Consider the following 18,407-nt stretch of genomic DNA (forward strand, 5'->3'; position numbering starts at 1 on the left):
TTGTTAACGGTCGTGTTGTTAACGGTCGTGTTGTTAACGGTCGTGTTATTAACGGTCGTGTTATTAACGGTCGTGTTATTTGGGATATGTTGTACCCAAGACAATCTGTGAATGCTCCGTTTTCACACCGTCATAAACGTGTGATTACAGAAACGGAGAGATTGCAATTGTGATCATTGCAATTGTGTTTTCCTCTTATGATATTTCTAAAATAGCACAGGAAGTTATTAATATGGCTAACTCCATGGAAGTCGTAGCGAATTGTACAGTTGAGAGTCTTGAGTTAATTACAGCTGAGATGGTTGCCATGCAAAATCGTTTGGCCCTGGATTATCTTCTGTCCGCACAAGGGGGTACATGTGCTGTTATTGGTGCTGAATGCTGTACTTACATTCCTGATCATTCTGAGGATATAACTGACCTAATCCAAAATATCAGGACTGAGGGCGCTAAATATCATGATTACAATCCAGGTGATTTAGGCTTAGTCATGTGGTTGTCGTCCACATTCGGTACATGGGGAAGTTTTTTGGTGGGCATGATACTTCCAATAGTGGGAGTTGTGGTTATTTTTCTTATCCTCATCCAGGTTATCAAGTGTGCTATTGCCTGATGTTTGTCTGCTAAAATCTGATGGTTATGTGATATCCCCTAAGATTCATCAACCGTGTCCTTTTGGAGATGGGCGTCAGTGGTGTTCACCAGAATGTGGTGGGGGATCATAAGGGTCTTCATCATCACACCAAGCCTCATGATTGTGGTCAATGTGCCCGTGGTAACTGTCCTCATTGCTGTAATGAACCATGCTCCCTCAGGTGTGTCATCGCAACTGTTAATACCTCTTTTCTATAACTTTGTGTGAAATCTAATTTCTTACGGCAACGGCAAGTAGAACATGGCCTTTGTGTTTTATAGAAATGCAAGGTGTTTAATGTAAATGAGTTTATGCTTACTGCTGATGTTTTTAACGGTCTATTTTTTCATGTTTTCTAAAAAGACATCTTAAAAATGGTCMAGGMGGGAGTGTAATAATAGTTGGAAGATAACACAACGCAGAGTTTGAGAGGACTAAAAAACTAGAGTACTACTGGTCAATAGCGAATTGTAAATAGGAGTTGGGTTTCAGTTCAGCACCTGTTAGAATCTGTGGAATGTCACTCCTGAACTCAGAGCGACGTGTTCTACGTGGGCCACATTTTCATTGGTCTGTACATTGAGTCTGGAGTGGGAGACTTGTTATTTGGCCATATTGTCCTGCAAGGACTTCTGATTGGTCAACCCCAGGCTAGGGTGGGGGGTTATAAGTGGCATCCTGTCCTTTGATCTGAGGGGGAAAAGCTGAGAACAGGGAGACTTAACATCTGACTCCCAACATAACATCTTGATTTGTCCTCGCTGAATAAACATATTTTTCTCCCCCTGATTTCCTTTGGAGTTTGTGTTATTTGCTAACATATGAGATTCTTCAAAGTATCAACCCTTTGCCTTGATGACAGCTTTGCACAATCTTGGCATTCTCTCAACCAGCTTTACGGGGTAGTCACCTGGAATGCAGTTCAAATAACAGGTGAGCCTTGTTAAAAGTTCATTTGTGGAATGTCTTTCCTTCTTAATAGCATTGAGCCAATCAGTTGTGTTGTGACAAGGTAGGGGTGGTATAAAGAAGATAACCCTATTGGGTAAAAGACCAAGTTCATATTATGGTAAGAACAGCTCAAATAAGCAAAGAGAAACGACAGTCCATCATTACTTTAAGTCATGAAGGTCAGTCAATTTAGACAATTTCAAGAACTTTGAAAGTTTCTTCAAGAACAGTTGCAAAAACCATCAAGCACTATGAGGACCGCCACAGGAATGGAAGACCCAAAGTTACCTCTGCTGCAGAGGATAAGTTCATTAGAGTTACCAGCCTCAGAAAATGCAGCCCAAATAAATGCTTCACAAAGTTAATGTAACAGAAACATCTCAACATCAACTGTTCAGAGGTGTCTTTGTGAGACGCAGAGTAGGTGAACGGATGATCTCTGCAAGTGTGGTTCCCACCCCATGAAGCATGGAGGAGGASGTGTGTTGGTGTGAGGGTGCTTTGCTGGTGACACTGTCTGTTATTTATTTAGAATTCAAAGCACACTTAACCAGCATGGCAACCACAGCATTCTGCAGCGATACACAATCCCATCTGGTTTAGGGGGCTATCATTTGTTTTTCAACAGTACAATGACCCAACACACCTCCAGGCTGTGTAAGGGCTATTTGACCAAGAAGGAGAGTGATGGAGTGCTGCATCAGATGACCTGGCCTCCACAATCACCCGACCTCAACCCAATTGAGATGGTTTGGGATGAGTTGGACAGCAGAGTGAAGGAAAAGCAGCCAACACGTGCTCAACATATGTGGGAACTCCTTCTAGACTGTTCGAAAAGCATTCCAGGTGAAGCTGGTTGAGAGAATGCCAAGAGTGAGCAAAGCTGTCATCAAGGCAAAGGGTGGCTACTTTGAAGAACCTTAAATATAAAATATATTTTTATTTGTTTAACACTTTTTTGGTTAATAGATGATTCCATGCGTGCTATTTCATAGTTTTGATGTCTTCACTATTACTCAACAATGTAAAAAATATAAAAAATTGTCATGACTTGCCCTTTTGGGTGAGGATCATTGGTGGATCTGGCACCTCCCTCCCTCCCCCTCCCTCCCACTACAGTTTGATGATGTTCCGTCATTGCATACAACACTAATGATATTTATTGTTGGGCATGTGAAAAAGGTTTGCGTGGATCTATCAAGCTTGAGATAGAAAACTGCATTCATATCTGACCCTAAGACCAATTCGTACCTTTGGACTTCGTGGGTCCACTAGTCGAAGCAGCAACTTTATACACCTTATCGGATATCTTCTACTCGCAAATGAGATTCCTGGATAAATGCAATATCAATATTTTCACGGCGCATTAAGTCCAAACATTTAGTTCTCTTCATTTTTGCATTCCAACGACGGACATTCAGTCATAAAAGAGACAGCTTAACCATTGTCAAAAACAATCCTGACAATTACGAGTTGAACTGAAAGTGGTTCAGATTTACTTTCGATAAGCAGTGACATGTAACCAAGATAAGTACCCCCCCCCCCCCCCCCCCGCCCTCCTCTCTCTGAAAAGTGTGACATCCACACAACGCAGCTCTATATGTCTCCAGAACTTGGGCCTACCCCTCCTGAATAAAATCTATTCCGATCAGGTTATCCAAAAAAAATAAATAGAAAGTAGAAACATTTAAGGCGATATAACCAAGAGAAATGACACTTGTGACGCTGTGCGGCCAAACTTGAAAACAAAACCTGGCTAGTGGTTTAGGGAAATAGGGACACAATGACGTGATTAACGTTCATCTCCCCAAAAGCTAGCAACACCAAGCCCTACTAATCACGTTCCAACTTCAACATACCTCCATTTAAGTATAGTTGAAACGCAAGGTAGTCCGATGATTGCTGCAAATCCATGGGTTCAAACAMTGAAAACATTACCACATTTTTATAATCTGGTACTACATAATAATAATGTAATCAAATAAAGTGGCAAAAACAAAGTCAACAGGTTGAACCAGCCTCCAGCTCTACTAGCCAGCTAATGTTAATCCTTAGCTCCAACAGTGAAGGAAAGCGTCCTCCATTTTCAGTCCCGGTACAAGAATAAGTTTCAAAGATGGATAAGAGTTGAGTAGTCAACTAAACGTTAGCTAGCCGGTTAGCTGCATCTTTAGCTCCCAGTTGCTCCAGTTTCATTCTGTGAAAGACCTGTCGCCAGGAAGACTTCTCCGAAATTCCTCTTCTGCCAAGGTGGAGAGCTGCTCACTTTTGAAAGTAAGCCGCAGGGTGGCGGGATAGATCAGAAAAGAGGGATTGCCCTGCGAGCACAATTCCCTCTGGACATCTGCGAATGCTTTCCTTCGCTGATTTGTGAAGGCACTGTAGTCCTCATAAAAACATATGGTTCTTCCGGCATCTTGGATGGGCACATTCTTTCTTGCTTCCTGCGCTCCTTGTAGAATAATAGCGTTGCGGTCTTGGTATCTGAGAACTTGAAGACCATGGTCTGGGGGTTGTCCTTTGCATTTTGGTTGTAGATCCTGTGGGCCTTTTCCATTTGAATCAGAGTAGTACCAAGTGACGAAACCCATTTGGGAAGGATTTCTTGCAGGAAAGCGATTGCATCACCTCCCTCCCGGTTTGTAGCAATCTCCATGACACTCACATTATTGCATCTGTCTTGATCCTCAAGCGACACCATTTTCAACCGCATCTTCTCAAGTTCCAAATTGCAGAGATTCATATCCCTTGTTAGGCTCCTTGCCTTGGTCTGAATGCAATCTACCTTTTCTATTAGTGCTCCAACTGATCCCATGTGGGTGTCCAACCTATCTTGCAAGGTAGCAACTTGTTCCCTCGCTGCACCAACAGCACGTATAACCACCGCCTCCATCCGGTCTTGTTGTCCAGCTAAAGCTAGCGAAATGGCGTTACTAAAGTTATCAGTAGGAACTTWGCTTTTCTGCCGTTTAGTTCCCATTTTGGTGCAAAGGTGCATCGTGTTTCCATTGATCATCCGTGAGATGTTTCTACAACTTGATTGGAGTCCACCTGTGGTAAATTATATTGATTTGACACGAATTGGAAAGGCACACACTTATCTATAAAAGGGCCCACAGTTGACAGTGCATGTCAGAGCTCCGAGACAGGATTGTGTAGAGGCACAGATCTGGGGAAGGGTACAAAAAATACCTGCAGCATCGAAGGCCCTCAAGAACACAGTGAACGCCTTCATTGTTAAATGGAAGAAATTTGGAACCACCAAGACCCATCCAAGAGCTGGCCACCGAGCCAAACTGAGCAATTGGGAGAGAAGGGCCTTGGTCAGGGAGGTGAGCTCTAGAGTTCCTCTGTGGAGATGGGAGAACCTTCCAGAAGGACAACCATCTCTGCAGCACTCCACCAATGAGGCCTTTTATGGTAGAGTGGCCAGACGGAAGCCACTTCTCAGTAAAAGGCACATGACAGCCTGCTTGGAGTTTTCCAAAAGGCACCTAAAGACTCTGACAATGAGAAATAAGATTCTCTGGTCTGATGAAACCTAGCACCATCCCTACGTTGAGCATGGTGGTGGCACCATCATGGTGTGGGAATGTTTTACAGCAGCAGGGACTGGGAGATTAGTCCGGATCGAGGCAATGATGAACGGAGCAAAGTACAGAGATCCTTAATGAATACCTGCTCCAGAGCGGTTCACCTTCCAAAAGGTCAACGACCCTAAGCACACAGCCAAGCCAACGCAGGAGTGGCTTCGGGATAAGTCTCTGAATATCCTTGAGTGGTTCCGGAATTGAACCCGATCGAACATCTCTGGAGAGACCTGGAAATAGCTGTGCAGCACACTCCCCATCCAACCTGACAGAACTTGAGAGGATCTGTGGAGAAGAATGGGAGAAACTCCCCAAATACAGGTGTGCCAAGTTTGTAGCGTCATACCCAAGAAGACTCGAGGCTGTAATCACTGCCAAAGGTGCTTCAACAAAGTACTGAGTAAAGGGTCTGAAAACGTATGTAAATGTGATATTTTGGGGTAATTTATAAAGAATTATATTATAACAACCTGATTTGCTTCGTCTTTATAGGGTATTGTTTGTAGATCGAGGGAGAAAAAAAACWATTTAATCAATTTTAGAAAAAGGCTGTAACATAACAAAATGGAAAAAATCAAGGGGTCTGAATATTTCCGATTGCATTGTATATGCAACGTGCATTTGTTAGTGTCGGTTTTCATGACTTGACACATGTAACTGTAATGGCAGCCTTCCCTCTCTTCACTAGAAGAGAGAGTGTAGCAGGGATCGGACCAACACGCAGCYTAGCCAGTGCTCAACATGTTTAATAACACTAATAAACAGTGAACACTTAACAAATAACAAAATAACAAAATGTGGCAAACCGATAACAGTCCTATCTGGTGCAGACCACAAACACAGAGACAGGAAACAACCACCCACAATCCCCAACACAAAACAAGCCACCTATATATGATTCTCAATCAGGGACAACGATTGACAGCTGCCTCTGATTGAGAACCATATTAGGCTGGACACAGAAACAGACGAACTAGACACACAACATAGAATTCCCACCCAGCTCACGTCCTGACCAACACTAAACAAGCAAAACACATAAGAACTCTGGTCAGGACGTTACAGTAACAGATGAAATACCTACCAAATTAAATGGTTACTGTTACTTAGGTTTATATCAGGGGGGGGGAAATCATTTTAATCTCATGCTTGTTTTATTATTTAAATGTGAAACATGAATTACATCATTCAATTCACTAGCGTGTCCCAAAGTTAAAGGGTTTATTTCATCCCCTCACCCTTAGAGTTTTGTCAACAACACGTGACAACGGAGGGCCCTCCGAATGAGTTGGTAGGGGTGAGGGTCTGGTTTGGGATTCATCTTTACAGACTGCCAGTGAAGCCAAGCCGCAGCAAGAGACTACAGGTGGCCACCTTCTTTATCCACCCTCTTGCCTGAACGGCTTTGTGGACTACAACTCCAGAGACAATTAAAGCTAAGTAAAGGCATCTGAGCACACCCCACTCTTCCCGACAAAGGGAAATGTATTGTACTTGCTAATCACTGAACAAAAATATAAACGGAACATGTAACAATTACAGCTCATGTAAGGAAATCAGTCAATTGAAATGAATTCATTAGGGCCAAATCTATGGATTTCACATGACTGGGAATAAAGATAGGCATCTGCAGCAACTTTTAAAGGACAAACCGCTCCAGAGCATCCCAATCGGTGACATGTCTGGTGAATATGCAGGCCATGGAAGAACTGGGACATTTTCAGCTTCCAGGAACTGTGTACAGATACTAGCGAAATGGGGCCGTGCATTATCATGCTGAAACATGAGGTGATGGTGGCGGAATGGCACGACAATGGGCATCAGGATCTCGTCACGGTATCTCTGTGCATTCAAATTGCCATAGATAAAACACAAGTGTGTTTGTTGTCCGTAATTTACGCCTGCCCATACCCTAACCCCACCGCCACCATGGGGCACTCTGTTCACAACGTTGACATCAGCAAACCGCTCACCCACATGACACCATACATGCCATCTGCCCGGTACAGTTGAAACCGGGATTCATCTGTGAAGAGCACACTTCTCCAGCGTGACAGTGGAGGTGAGCATCTGCCAACTGAAGTCGGTTATGACGCCAAACTGCAGTCAGACCCCCAGGACCTGGTCAAGACCCCCAGTGTCTTGCCTAGTTAAAAAAAAGGTTAAATAAAAAAACTATAAAAAATTCTGACAGTTTGTCATCAGCTGTGCGGGTGGCTGGTCTCAGATGATCTCGCAGGTGAAGAAGCCGGATGTGGAGGATCTTGTCACTGTATTTTTGTGCATTCAAATTGCCATCAATAAAATGCAATTGTGCTCGTTGTCCATATCTAATGCCTGCCCATGCCATAACCCCAACGCCATCATTGGGCACTCTGTTCACAACGTTGACATAAGCAAACCGCTCGCTCACACAATGCAACACACGTGGTCTGCGGTTGTGAGGCCGGCTGAATGTACTGCCAAATTCTCTAAAACGACATTGGAGGCAGTTTATGGTAGAGCAATGAACATTCAATTCTCTGGCAACAGCTCTGGTGGACATTCCTGCAGTCAGCATGCCAATTGCACGCTCCCTCAAAACTTGGGACATCTGTGGCATTATGTTGTGTGACAAAACTGCACATTTTAGAGTGGCCTTTTATTGTCCACAGCACAAGGTGAACCTGTGTAATAATCATGGTGTTTAAACAGCTTCTTGATATGCCACACCTCTCAGGTGGATGGATTATATTGGCAAAAGGGGAAATGCTCACTAACAGGGATGTAAACACATTTGTGCACAAAATTTGAGAGAAATAAGCTTTCTGTGCGTATGAAAAACACTWTACATGTTGCGTTTACATTTTTGTTCAGTCACAGAGAGTGGAGGAAGAGCGAGAAGCTAAAGCAGAGCGTGAGAGAGAAAGTATGTGCACATGTTATCCCATCCACACGCAAGCACACAAACTCACTGACCTCGCACATCTGTAACTGGAAGAGACGTCGCTCCTTCTCCATCTCCTCCGCAATCTCAGCTCCGGTAATCTCAGTCCGGATCATCCCATGTTGTTTAGCATGCTCCCTCTTCTCCTTCTCAATCTTGGTGCTGGGGGGAAAAAATCCAGAATTCCACTCTAGGTAAGGATCACATTCAAAATACAGTCACAAGAATACAATACAATTCTTTTTTAAAGTTGACTTACACAAGCACATGCACACACACAAATGTACAGTAAAGCAAACTTACAATTTAGCCTCATAGTCCTTCCATGCCTTGTCAAACGGTTTCTTTATGTCCTGAAGATTAACGAGGAAAGAATCCAATCAAATCATTGCAAATAAATCAATATTACCATTTTTCTCAATCATGTACAACCACTCTTTTGGAACTGTGGTCAATCGTACCTATAGAACAGGGGTCTTCCACCTTTTCTAGCATGAGAGCTTTTTAAAAAAATTATAAACATATCGTGAGCTACAATTTGTTTGGGTAACACTTTTTGGTAGCTCATATAATATGGTCATAACACTGTCATGACACATATTTAGACCTGTTGTGACATGTATTGCGTTATTTTTGGGCTGTTATGACACCTAAATAAGTGTCAAAATCCACAAAACCTACCACACAAGGGCAAAACATTACATCATAGCCTACGTGTCAACAGTATGTTTATGTTAATTAACATTTTCAGAAATTGACCATGTTAAATTATAGGTGTAATTGCGCACACATTGATGTCAGACATGCACCTACCCCAATGTTCTGTTGCTGATGACTGGGCTGAATGCAGGAGCAGATTTCAGGAGCAGGACGAGACACCCTCTTTTTGACTGATATAAGGGCATGTACGTGATAGGACTATCTGGCTTTTATTATATGATGGTCATAATGCCTTTTGACAGTGTCAAAGTGCATTTTCGTAGTCCAAGTAAAGTGACACAGGATGGTCACAATGCTTCATGACCGTGTCATAAAGTGTAGTTTCCACAAGTTATTTAACATATGATGAAAAAAAACAGGACAAGAATTCATTACAACAACAATAAAGGAGTTGAGAAACAAACTTTCAAACGAAAGGAAACTTCTTGGCAGGGAAAAAAACTAATTTGAATCAATGTGGGTTTTGACATTATGTATACGTCATAACCAGCCATAAAATAATGCAATATATGTCACAAAAGATGTAAATAAATGGGTCATGCCAGTGCTATGACCGGTGTTATGACATATTATGACATGGTTATGATCGTGTCATAACATGTCATGGCGCTGGGTGTCAAGTAAAGTGTTACCCCCTTTTTTTTATAGCTTTCAAATCGGCATATTCTTCTCCTCTACCCTGCAACTCTTCCCTGGGTTATTGGTGTACAAGATATGTCTCTTCTGCCAATATACCTGGTCAAATAACAACTCTGCCAATATACCTGGTCAAATAACAACTCTGTCAATATACCTGGTCAAATAACAACTTTAAGAGACCACACGAAACGTTATTTTGAATTTTCCCCGAATTCTGTTTTCTCTGTTTTATATTTCCTGGTTTTGCATCTTTTTCTCTTTTGTATTCTCAATATTACAATTATTCATAGAGAAACAACGTCCAGGGGGCAGGGGGAGGACATGTGTTGGTCTAGCAATGTTTCTGTTGTTAGGCCTACTGCTACAGCACGTGATGGCACAGTTGGTCAAACAATGACCACCCAATTGATACAGTTCTGTCAAGTAAGCCTACCAGTTAACATTTCATTTAGGTTTTGAGGGAAAGTCTGTCTGCCCACAAGAAGGCTATCATTAGCATTGCTAACTGGCTACATACGGAGTGACAAACAGACAGCGGCAATATTGCTGGAAATTAATTGGCAGATATTATGTTACGTTTGGCTTTTTAAGCCAATAGTGGCTGAGCAGGGGTCGGATAATGTCAATGTGGGTCTAATTGGATAGTAGCCAGGAGCTTTATGTTCATGAGAGTTGGAACACCTGAAAAAATGCATGTAGGCCAGCGGAGGCTGCTGAGGGGAGAACGGCTCATAATAATAGCTGGAACGGAGCGAATGGAATGGAATCAAACCATGTGTCTTCCCTAATTAAGGTGCCACCAACCGCCAACAAATATAAGCTTGAAATGTTAACACACACTGTATAGCCTCATAATATAGTTAAAACAGGCATGTTGATATCATGGATGGGCAGTCCTTGAATCCATAGCTCTGTCTATTAATCTGAGAGTGGATACATTTCTCCAGGCCCATCCCTCAGCTTTTTACCAAAACAGAGYCGGGGAGGCCGTTTTGTRATTGTTTCATCTGTGGATTTGCCKTTTAAACAGCTGCATATTATCTAGATATCAAAGTGTCGCCAACAAAAAGGTAAACAATAGGCCTATATCAAAAGCAACATATGGCATTCATTTTTCACATGTAAATAGCACCTTTCAGTAGTGCTMAAAGCATACCATTCCATGAGCGCAGCATTTATTTTTCAACTAGAATCAATAGGCCCAAACAGTCCTCAATGACAACAAAATCATTAAAAAATGAGTAGGGCTGGCTAATAAGTCCTTGGTTTTGGGGTCATGTTCAGGTAAAACAATTTGGATAATCTATACGTCCATATTTCCAAGTCCTATTCTTGAAGATCAAGAGGTATAACATTTATTGGACTGACTCGAATTCTGATAGACTTTGGGTTTTTAATGTAAAGATTTAATTTAATCATACTATATGTAGTAGAAAGCGATGGGTTAGAAGAAGCCTACATAACCAACCAATAAAGGAAAATTTTACATCCACATATGGCCAGATATGCAAACTTTAACATTGATTTATCCTGCAATAGATGTCGTTCAATTGGTAAAATACATTTGTGTCTTCTTCTAATGCTTCTAAAGGGGAAAGTAATCTAAAAGTAATGGAATGTAATCAGCTGAATTTACTGAGTATGGGTAATGCAAAAGTTACGTTACTGACTACAATTTTGGACAGGTAACTAGGAAAGGATTACATTTCGTAAGTAACCTTCTCAACCCTAAATCCCAGTACAAAAGGCAAGAAAATCAGACATTTGACAAATGTATTTGATCATTGTTGTTCTACATTTACATGACATTTTAGTCGTTTAGAACACTCTTATCCAGACTGACTGACAGTACATTCTGAAATGATTTAGATGGCAGGAAGCTTGACTTTTTCACCCCCTGACTTTTTCATTAATCTACACAAAATACCCCATAATGGCAAAGCAAAAACTGTTTTTTAAGTCACAGCAAAAACCAAGCCATGAGGTCGAAAGAATTGTCCGTAGAGCTTCGAGACAGGATTGTTGAGGCACAGATCTGAAAAATGTCTGCAGCATTGAACACAGTGGCCTCCATCATTCTTATATGGAAGTTTGGAAAAACCAAGACTCTTCCTAGAGCTGGCCGCCCGGCTAAACTGAGCAATCGAGGGAGAAGGGCCTTGGTCAGGGAGGTGACCAAGTACCCGATGGTCACTCTGACAGAGCTCTAGTTCTTCTGTGCAGATGAGATAATCTTTCTGAAGGACAACCATCTCTGCAGCACTCCACCAATCAGGTCTTTATGGTAGAGTGGCCAGACGGAAGCCACTCCACAGTAAAAGGCACATGACAGCCCAATTGGAGTTTGCCAAAAGGCACATAAAGACTCTCAGACCATGAGAAACAAGATTCTCTGGTCTGATGAAACCAAGATGGAACTCTTTGGCCTGAATGCCAACAGTCACGTCTGGAGGAAACCTGGAACCATTCCTAAGGTGAAGCATGGTGGTGGCAGCATCATGCTGTGGGGATGTTATTGTTTTTTTCAGCGGCAGGGACTGGGAGACTAGTCAGGATCGAGGGAAAGATGAACGGAGCAAAGTCAGAGAGATCCTTGATGAAAACCTGCTCCAGAGCGCTCAGACTGGGGCGAAGGGTCACCTTCCAACGGACAACAACCCTAAGCATACAGCCAAGACAACGCAGGAGTGGCTTCGGGAAAAGTCTCTGAATGTTCTTGAGTGGCTCAGCCAGAGCCTGGACTTGAACCGGATTGAACATCTTTGGAGAGACCTGAACACAGCTGTGCAGCGACGCTCCCCATCCAACCTGACAGAGTTTGAGAGGATCTGCAGAGAAGAATGCGAGAAACTCCCTATAATCAGGTGTACAAAGCTAGAATTTGCCAGTTTTACGGTATCTTATAGTTTTGATGAATGTATTTTCTGTTTTGAGAAGACATTTCTGTGTCTTGTGTATACGGATTTAAGATGGCACTGGAGAAGGCAGACTTTTTACGTGCCCCCAACCGATTGTGTTTTTTTGTTCGTTAATTAGCGTTGCTTGTAACTTATTTTTTTCWCATTTTYTACATAATGTTGCCGCTACCGTCTCTTATGACCAAAAATACCAGACGAGCTAAACTACTTCTATGCTCGCTTCGAGGCAAATTACACTGAAACATGCATGAGAGCACCAGCTGTTCTGGAAGACGGTGTGAGTAAGACCTTTAAACAGGTCAACATTCACAAGGCCACAGGGCCACACGGATTATCAGGATGTGTACTGCGAGCATGCGCTGACCAATTGGCAAGTGTCTTCACTGACTTTTTCAACCTCTCTCTGTCCAAGTCTGTAATACAAACATGTTTCAAGCAGAGCACCATACTGCCTGTGCCCAAGAACACTAAAGTAACCTGCCTAAACGACTACTGACTCGTAGCACTCACGTCTGTAGCCATGAAGTGCTTTGAAAGGCTGGTCATGGCTCACATCAACACCATTATCCAAGAAACCCTAGACCCACTCCACGTTGCATACCACCCCAACAGATCCACAGATGATGCAATCTCTATTGCACTCCACACTGCCCTTTCACACCTGGACAAAAGGAACACCTATGTGAGAATGCTATTCATTGACTACAGCTCAGCGTTCAACACCATAGTGCCCTCAAAGCTCATCAATAAGCTAAGGACCCTGGGACTAAACACCTCCCTCTGCAACTGGATCCTGGACTTCCTGACGGGCCGTCCCCAGGTGATAAGTGTAGGTAACAGCACATCCACCACGCTGATCCTCAACACAGGGGCCCCTCAGGGGTGTGTGCTTAGTCCTCTCCTGTACTCCCTGTTCACTCATGACTGCATGGTCAGGCACGACTCCAACACCATCATGAAGTTTGCCGATGACACAACAGTGTATAGGCCTGATCACCGACAACGACGAGACAGCCTATAGGGAGGAGGTCAGAGACCTGACCGTGTGGTACCAGGACAACAACCTCTCCAACAACGTGATCAAGACAAAAGAGATGATTGTGGAKTGCATAGAGAAGAGGACCAAGCACGCCCCCATTATCATCAACGGGGCTACAGTAGAGCAGGTTGAGAGCTTCAAGTTCCTTGGTGTCCACATCACCAACAAACTAACATGGTCCAAACACACCGAGACAGTCGTGAAGCGGGCACGACAAAACCTATTCCCCCTCAAGAGCCTGAAAAGATTTGGCATGGGTCCTCAGATCCTCAAAACGTTCTACAGCTGCACCATCAAGAGCATCCTGACTGGTTGCATCACTGCCTGGTATGGCAACTGCTCGGTCTCTGACCACAAGYCACTACAGTGGGTAGTGCCAGCAGCCCAGTACATCACTAGGGCCAAGCTTCCTGCCATCCAGGACCTCTATACCAGGCGGTGTCAGAGGAAGGCCCTAAACATTGTCAAAGACTCCAGCCGCCCTAGTCATAGACTGTTCTCTCTGTTACCGCACGGCAAGCGGTACCGGAGCGCCAAGGCTAGGTCCAAGAGGCTTCTAAACATATTCTACCCCCAAGCCATAAGACTCCTGAACACCTAATCAAATGGCTACGCAGACTATTTGCATTGCCCCCCCATTTACACCGCTGCTACTCTCTGTTGTTATCATCTTGCTTTAATAACTCTACCTACATGTACATATTACCTCAACTAACCAGTGCCGCCACACATTGACTCTGTACCAGTACACAGTACCGCTATTTTTATTGTTACTTTTATTTCTTATTGTTATCAGTATTTTTGTTCAACTGCATTGTCGGTTAGGGGCTCGTAAGTAAGCATTTCACTGTAAGGTCTACACCTGTTGTATTCGGCGCATGTGACTAATACAATTTGATTTGATGATTTGATGTACACTCATGCATCAACAAGAAAAAGGGCCCAGCAGAAATTACATCAGGAACTGGCAGTCAAAAATAGGACACATTTATTTTGGACTGTGTTTTAAAGGAAAGCCAGAGTGAAAAACTCAATGACTAGTACTTCTGAGATTTACTATGTAGATTTTCAGATCAAGGTTTAATAATGTTATGGGTCAGTAATTCTTTGAAAAGAGACAGCCTCTTGTTAACTTGGCAGGACGTGATGAGGTCGTGGATTCTATCCAATACAGATGAACAACCTTAACACTTTTCAAAGCAACAACTTACCCCCTTAACTCCTTTGAGGTCTCCTTTGAGAAGAGAGTCCAGGGTGAAGATCACATTATGGCTCAAGCTCTGGAGCTGTGGATGAGACAGAGGATGGTTCATTCTCAAAACAACAAAGATGATATTTTGATGGGAATTTGGCAGCTCTAATCACAGTACTTGAATTTGAGGTGTCATGCACAGAGCCAGTGAATGATTTATAACCAATCCACACTTTAATCTTTGTGGTTCTTGGATATTGCCTGGCTCAATTGACCCTTCACTAAGATCTGCCCCAGAATTTTGTCCAATCGCAGCGCACCAATGGATAGCAACTGTGGTCCAAAAATTTAAACAAACTGTGTAAATGGCTAAATAATTGAATAAGTGTCACGCCCTGACCTTAGTTCCTTTTTTATGTCTCTATTTTGGTTTGGTCAGGGCGTGAGTTGTGGTGGGCATTCTATGTTTTTGTTCTATGTTTTCTATTTCTATGTGTTTGGCCAGGTGTGGTTCTAGATCAGGCAGCTGTCAAACGTTGTCTCTGATTGAGAACCATACTTAGGTAGCCTTTTCCCACCTGTGGTTTGTGGGTAGTTGTTTTCTGTTGTGTGTTGTAGCACCTTACAGGACTGGTTCGATTGTCGTTTATTCACTTTGTTATTTTGTGTTTAGTGTTCAGTTCTTTCAATAAAGCATGAACACTTTAAAACGCTGCACCTTGGTCCACTCAGAACCCACGAGAACCGTTACAATAGGGCACCAGGGGTATTTGCTACTGTGATTCCTGAAATGCAGAGCCTGTTGTATTAAAAACACAGTTTGAGATAATTGTGAMGGGATTTCGCATGTGGTTAGAATGGGGCTTCAGGGAAAATGTTGTTAGAGGTTGCAACACTAACCAAGGGGGTAGGGCTTAGCGAATGGTCAATTGGTAAGAGAACTGCACCAGCAACACCAAGGTCATGGATTCAATTCCCAAAGGAATTATCACAGACATCCTAGAAATGTATTCGCCGTTTCGGACAAAAGCACCTGCTAAGTGGCATATTTAAATTATATTGCCAGGATTGCATTTGATCTGACACTCTGAAGTTTACAAACACCTTAGCCAAATACATTTAAACTCAGTTTTACAACATTCCTGGCATTTAATCCAAGTAAAAATTCCCTGTTTTAAATCAGTTAGGATCACCACTTTATTTTAAGAATGTGAAATGTCAGAATATTAGTAGAGAGAATGATTTATTTCAGCTTTTATTCTTTCATCACATTCCCAGTGGGTCAGAAGATTACATACACTCAATTTGTATTTGGTAGCGTTGCCTTTAAATTGTTTAACTTGGGTCAAACGTTTTAGGTAGCCTTCAACAAGCTTCCCACAATAAGGTGGGTGAATTTTGGCCCATTTTTCCTGACAGAGCTGGTGTAACTGAGTCAGGTTTGTAGYCCTCCTTGTTCGCACATGCTTTTTCAGTTCTGCCCACACATTTTCTATGGGATTGAGGTCAGGGCTTTGTGATGGCCACTCCAATACCTTGACTTTGTTGTCATTAAGCCATTTTGCCAAAGCTTTGGAAGTATGCTTGGGGTCATTGTCCATTTGGAAGACCCATTTGCGACCAAGCTTTAACTTCCTGACTGGTGTCTGGAATGTTGCTTCAATATATTCACATAATTTCCTTTCTTATGATGCCATCTATTTTGTGAAGTGCACCAGTCCTCCCGCAGCAAAGCCCCCCACAACATGATGCTCCCACCCCGTGCTTCACAGTTGGATGGTGTTCTTCGACTTGCAAGCCTCCCTTTTTTCCTCCAAACATAACGATGGTCATTATGGCCAAACAGTTCTATTTTGTTTCATCGACCAGAGAACATTTCTCCAAAAAGTACGATCTTTGTCCCGATGTGCATTGCAAACCGTAGTCTGGCTTTTTTAATGGCGGTTTTGGAGCAGTAGCTTCTACCTTGCTGAGCGGCCTTTCAGGTTATGTCGATATAGGACTCGTTTTTACCGTGGATATAGAGTCTTTTGCACCTGTTTCCTCCAGAATCTTCACAAGGTCCGTTGCTGTTGTTCTGGAATGATATGCACTTTCACACCAAAGTACGTTCATTTCTAGGAGACAGAACGCGTTTCCTTCCTGAGCGGTATGAACCAGACTTGTGGAGGTCTACAATTTTTTTCTGAGGTCTTGGCTGATTTCTTTAGATTTTCCCATGATGTCAAGCAAAAAGGCACTGAGTTTGAAGGTAGGCCTTGAAATACATCCACAGGTACACCTCCAATTGACCCAAATTATGTCAATTAGCTTATCAGAAGCTTCTAAAGCCATGACATCATTTTCTGGAATTTTCCTAACTGTTTAAAGGCACGGTCAACTTAGTGTATGTATGTAAACTTCTGACCCACTGGAATTGTGATACAGTGAATTATAAGTGAAATAACGAGTTTTAATGACTCCAATCTAAGTGTATATAAACTTCCAACTTCAACTGTAAATATATACACACACTACCGTTCAAAAGTTTGGGGTCACTTAGAAATGTCCTTGTTTTTGAAAGAAAAGCACATTTCTTGTCCATTAAAGTAACAAAATTGATCAGAAATATAGTGTAGACATTGTTAATGTTGTAAATGACTATGGTAGCTGGAAACGGCAGATTTTTWATGGGATATCTACATAGGCGTACAGGCCCATTATCAGCAACCCTCACTCCTGTGTTGCAATGGCACATTGTGTTAGCTAGTTGTGTGTCTGGAGCCTCAGCATTTGTGGATTCGATTACAGGTTCAAAATGGCCAGAAAAAATTACGTTCTTTTGAAACTCGTCAGTCTGTTCTTGTTCTGAGAAATMAATGCTTTTCCGTGCGAGAAATTGCCAAGAAACTGAAGATCTCGTACAATGCTGTGTTCTACTCTCTTCACAGAACAGCGCAAACTGGCTCTAACCAGAATAGAACGAGGAGTGGGAGGCCCCGGTGCAAATTGAGCAAGAGGACATTAGAGTGTATAGTTTGAGAAACAGACGCCTCACAAGTCCTCAACTGGCAGCTTCATTAAATAGTACCCGTGAAACACCAGTCTCAACGTCAACAGCGAAGAGGCGACTCCGGGATGCTGACCTTCTAGGAAGGGTTGCAAAGAAAAAGACATCTCAGACTGGCAAATAAAAAGAAAAGATTAAGATGGGCAAAAGAACAGACACTGGACAGAGAAACTCTGCCTAGATGGCCAGCATCCCGGAGTCGCCTCTTCACTGCTGACGTGGAGACTGGTGTATACTGGTGACTGGTGCCAAGACTGGTGCCAAGAAACACGAGCAATGGACATTAGACCGGTCAAAATCTGTTCTTGGGTCTGATGAGTGCAAATTAGAGATTTTTGGTTCCAACCGCCGCGTCTTTGTGAGACGCAGAGTAGGTGAACGGATGATCTCCACGTGTGGTTCCCACTGTGAAGAATGGAGGAGATGGTGTGGGGATGCTTTGCTGGAGACACTGTCTGTAATTTATTTAGAATTCAAGGCACACTTAACCAGCATGGCTAAGCTCAAATAGTCCAATGACGTAATGACGTAAAGGTAACGTAAGGGTAATGGCGGACTGAAGGGATTTATGTAGAGCACCTCAAGATAAAACATAATATTCGAAATATCTGCTAAATTAGACTAAAATATTAGCACTACATAATCTGGTGAGTGATAACCTTCAATCTGGACAATAACACAAAACAAATCCTAAAACTAGAGACATTTATCGACAAATATTACGAAAACAGGCAACAACCAAACATGAC

The 18,407-nt window shown here is 42.7% G+C and overlaps 1 protein-coding gene across 2 annotated transcripts in view; it reads right to left on the bottom strand.

Annotated features, from left to right (window-relative positions):
• Positions 1 to 18,407, bottom strand: part of asap1a (ArfGAP with SH3 domain, ankyrin repeat and PH domain 1a) — a 167,619-nt gene that overhangs the window by 79,813 nt on the left and 69,399 nt on the right. For both annotated transcript variants that reach the window (XM_023977522.2, XM_023977521.1), the window contains 3 exons: positions 14,629 to 14,703; positions 8,405 to 8,454; positions 8,134 to 8,263 (listed from right to left, as the gene is read on the bottom strand). In XM_023977522.2, coding sequence (XP_023833290.1) covers positions 8,134 to 8,263; positions 8,405 to 8,454; positions 14,629 to 14,703 — 255 coding nt within the window. The remainder of the gene's footprint in view (positions 1 to 8,133; positions 8,264 to 8,404; positions 8,455 to 14,628; positions 14,704 to 18,407) is intronic.

The sequence above is a fragment of the Salvelinus sp. IW2-2015 genome, linkage group LG32 (genome assembly GCF_002910315.2).
Source record: "Salvelinus sp. IW2-2015 linkage group LG32, ASM291031v2, whole genome shotgun sequence".
Lineage (NCBI taxonomy): Eukaryota > Metazoa > Chordata > Actinopteri > Salmoniformes > Salmonidae > Salvelinus > Salvelinus sp. IW2-2015.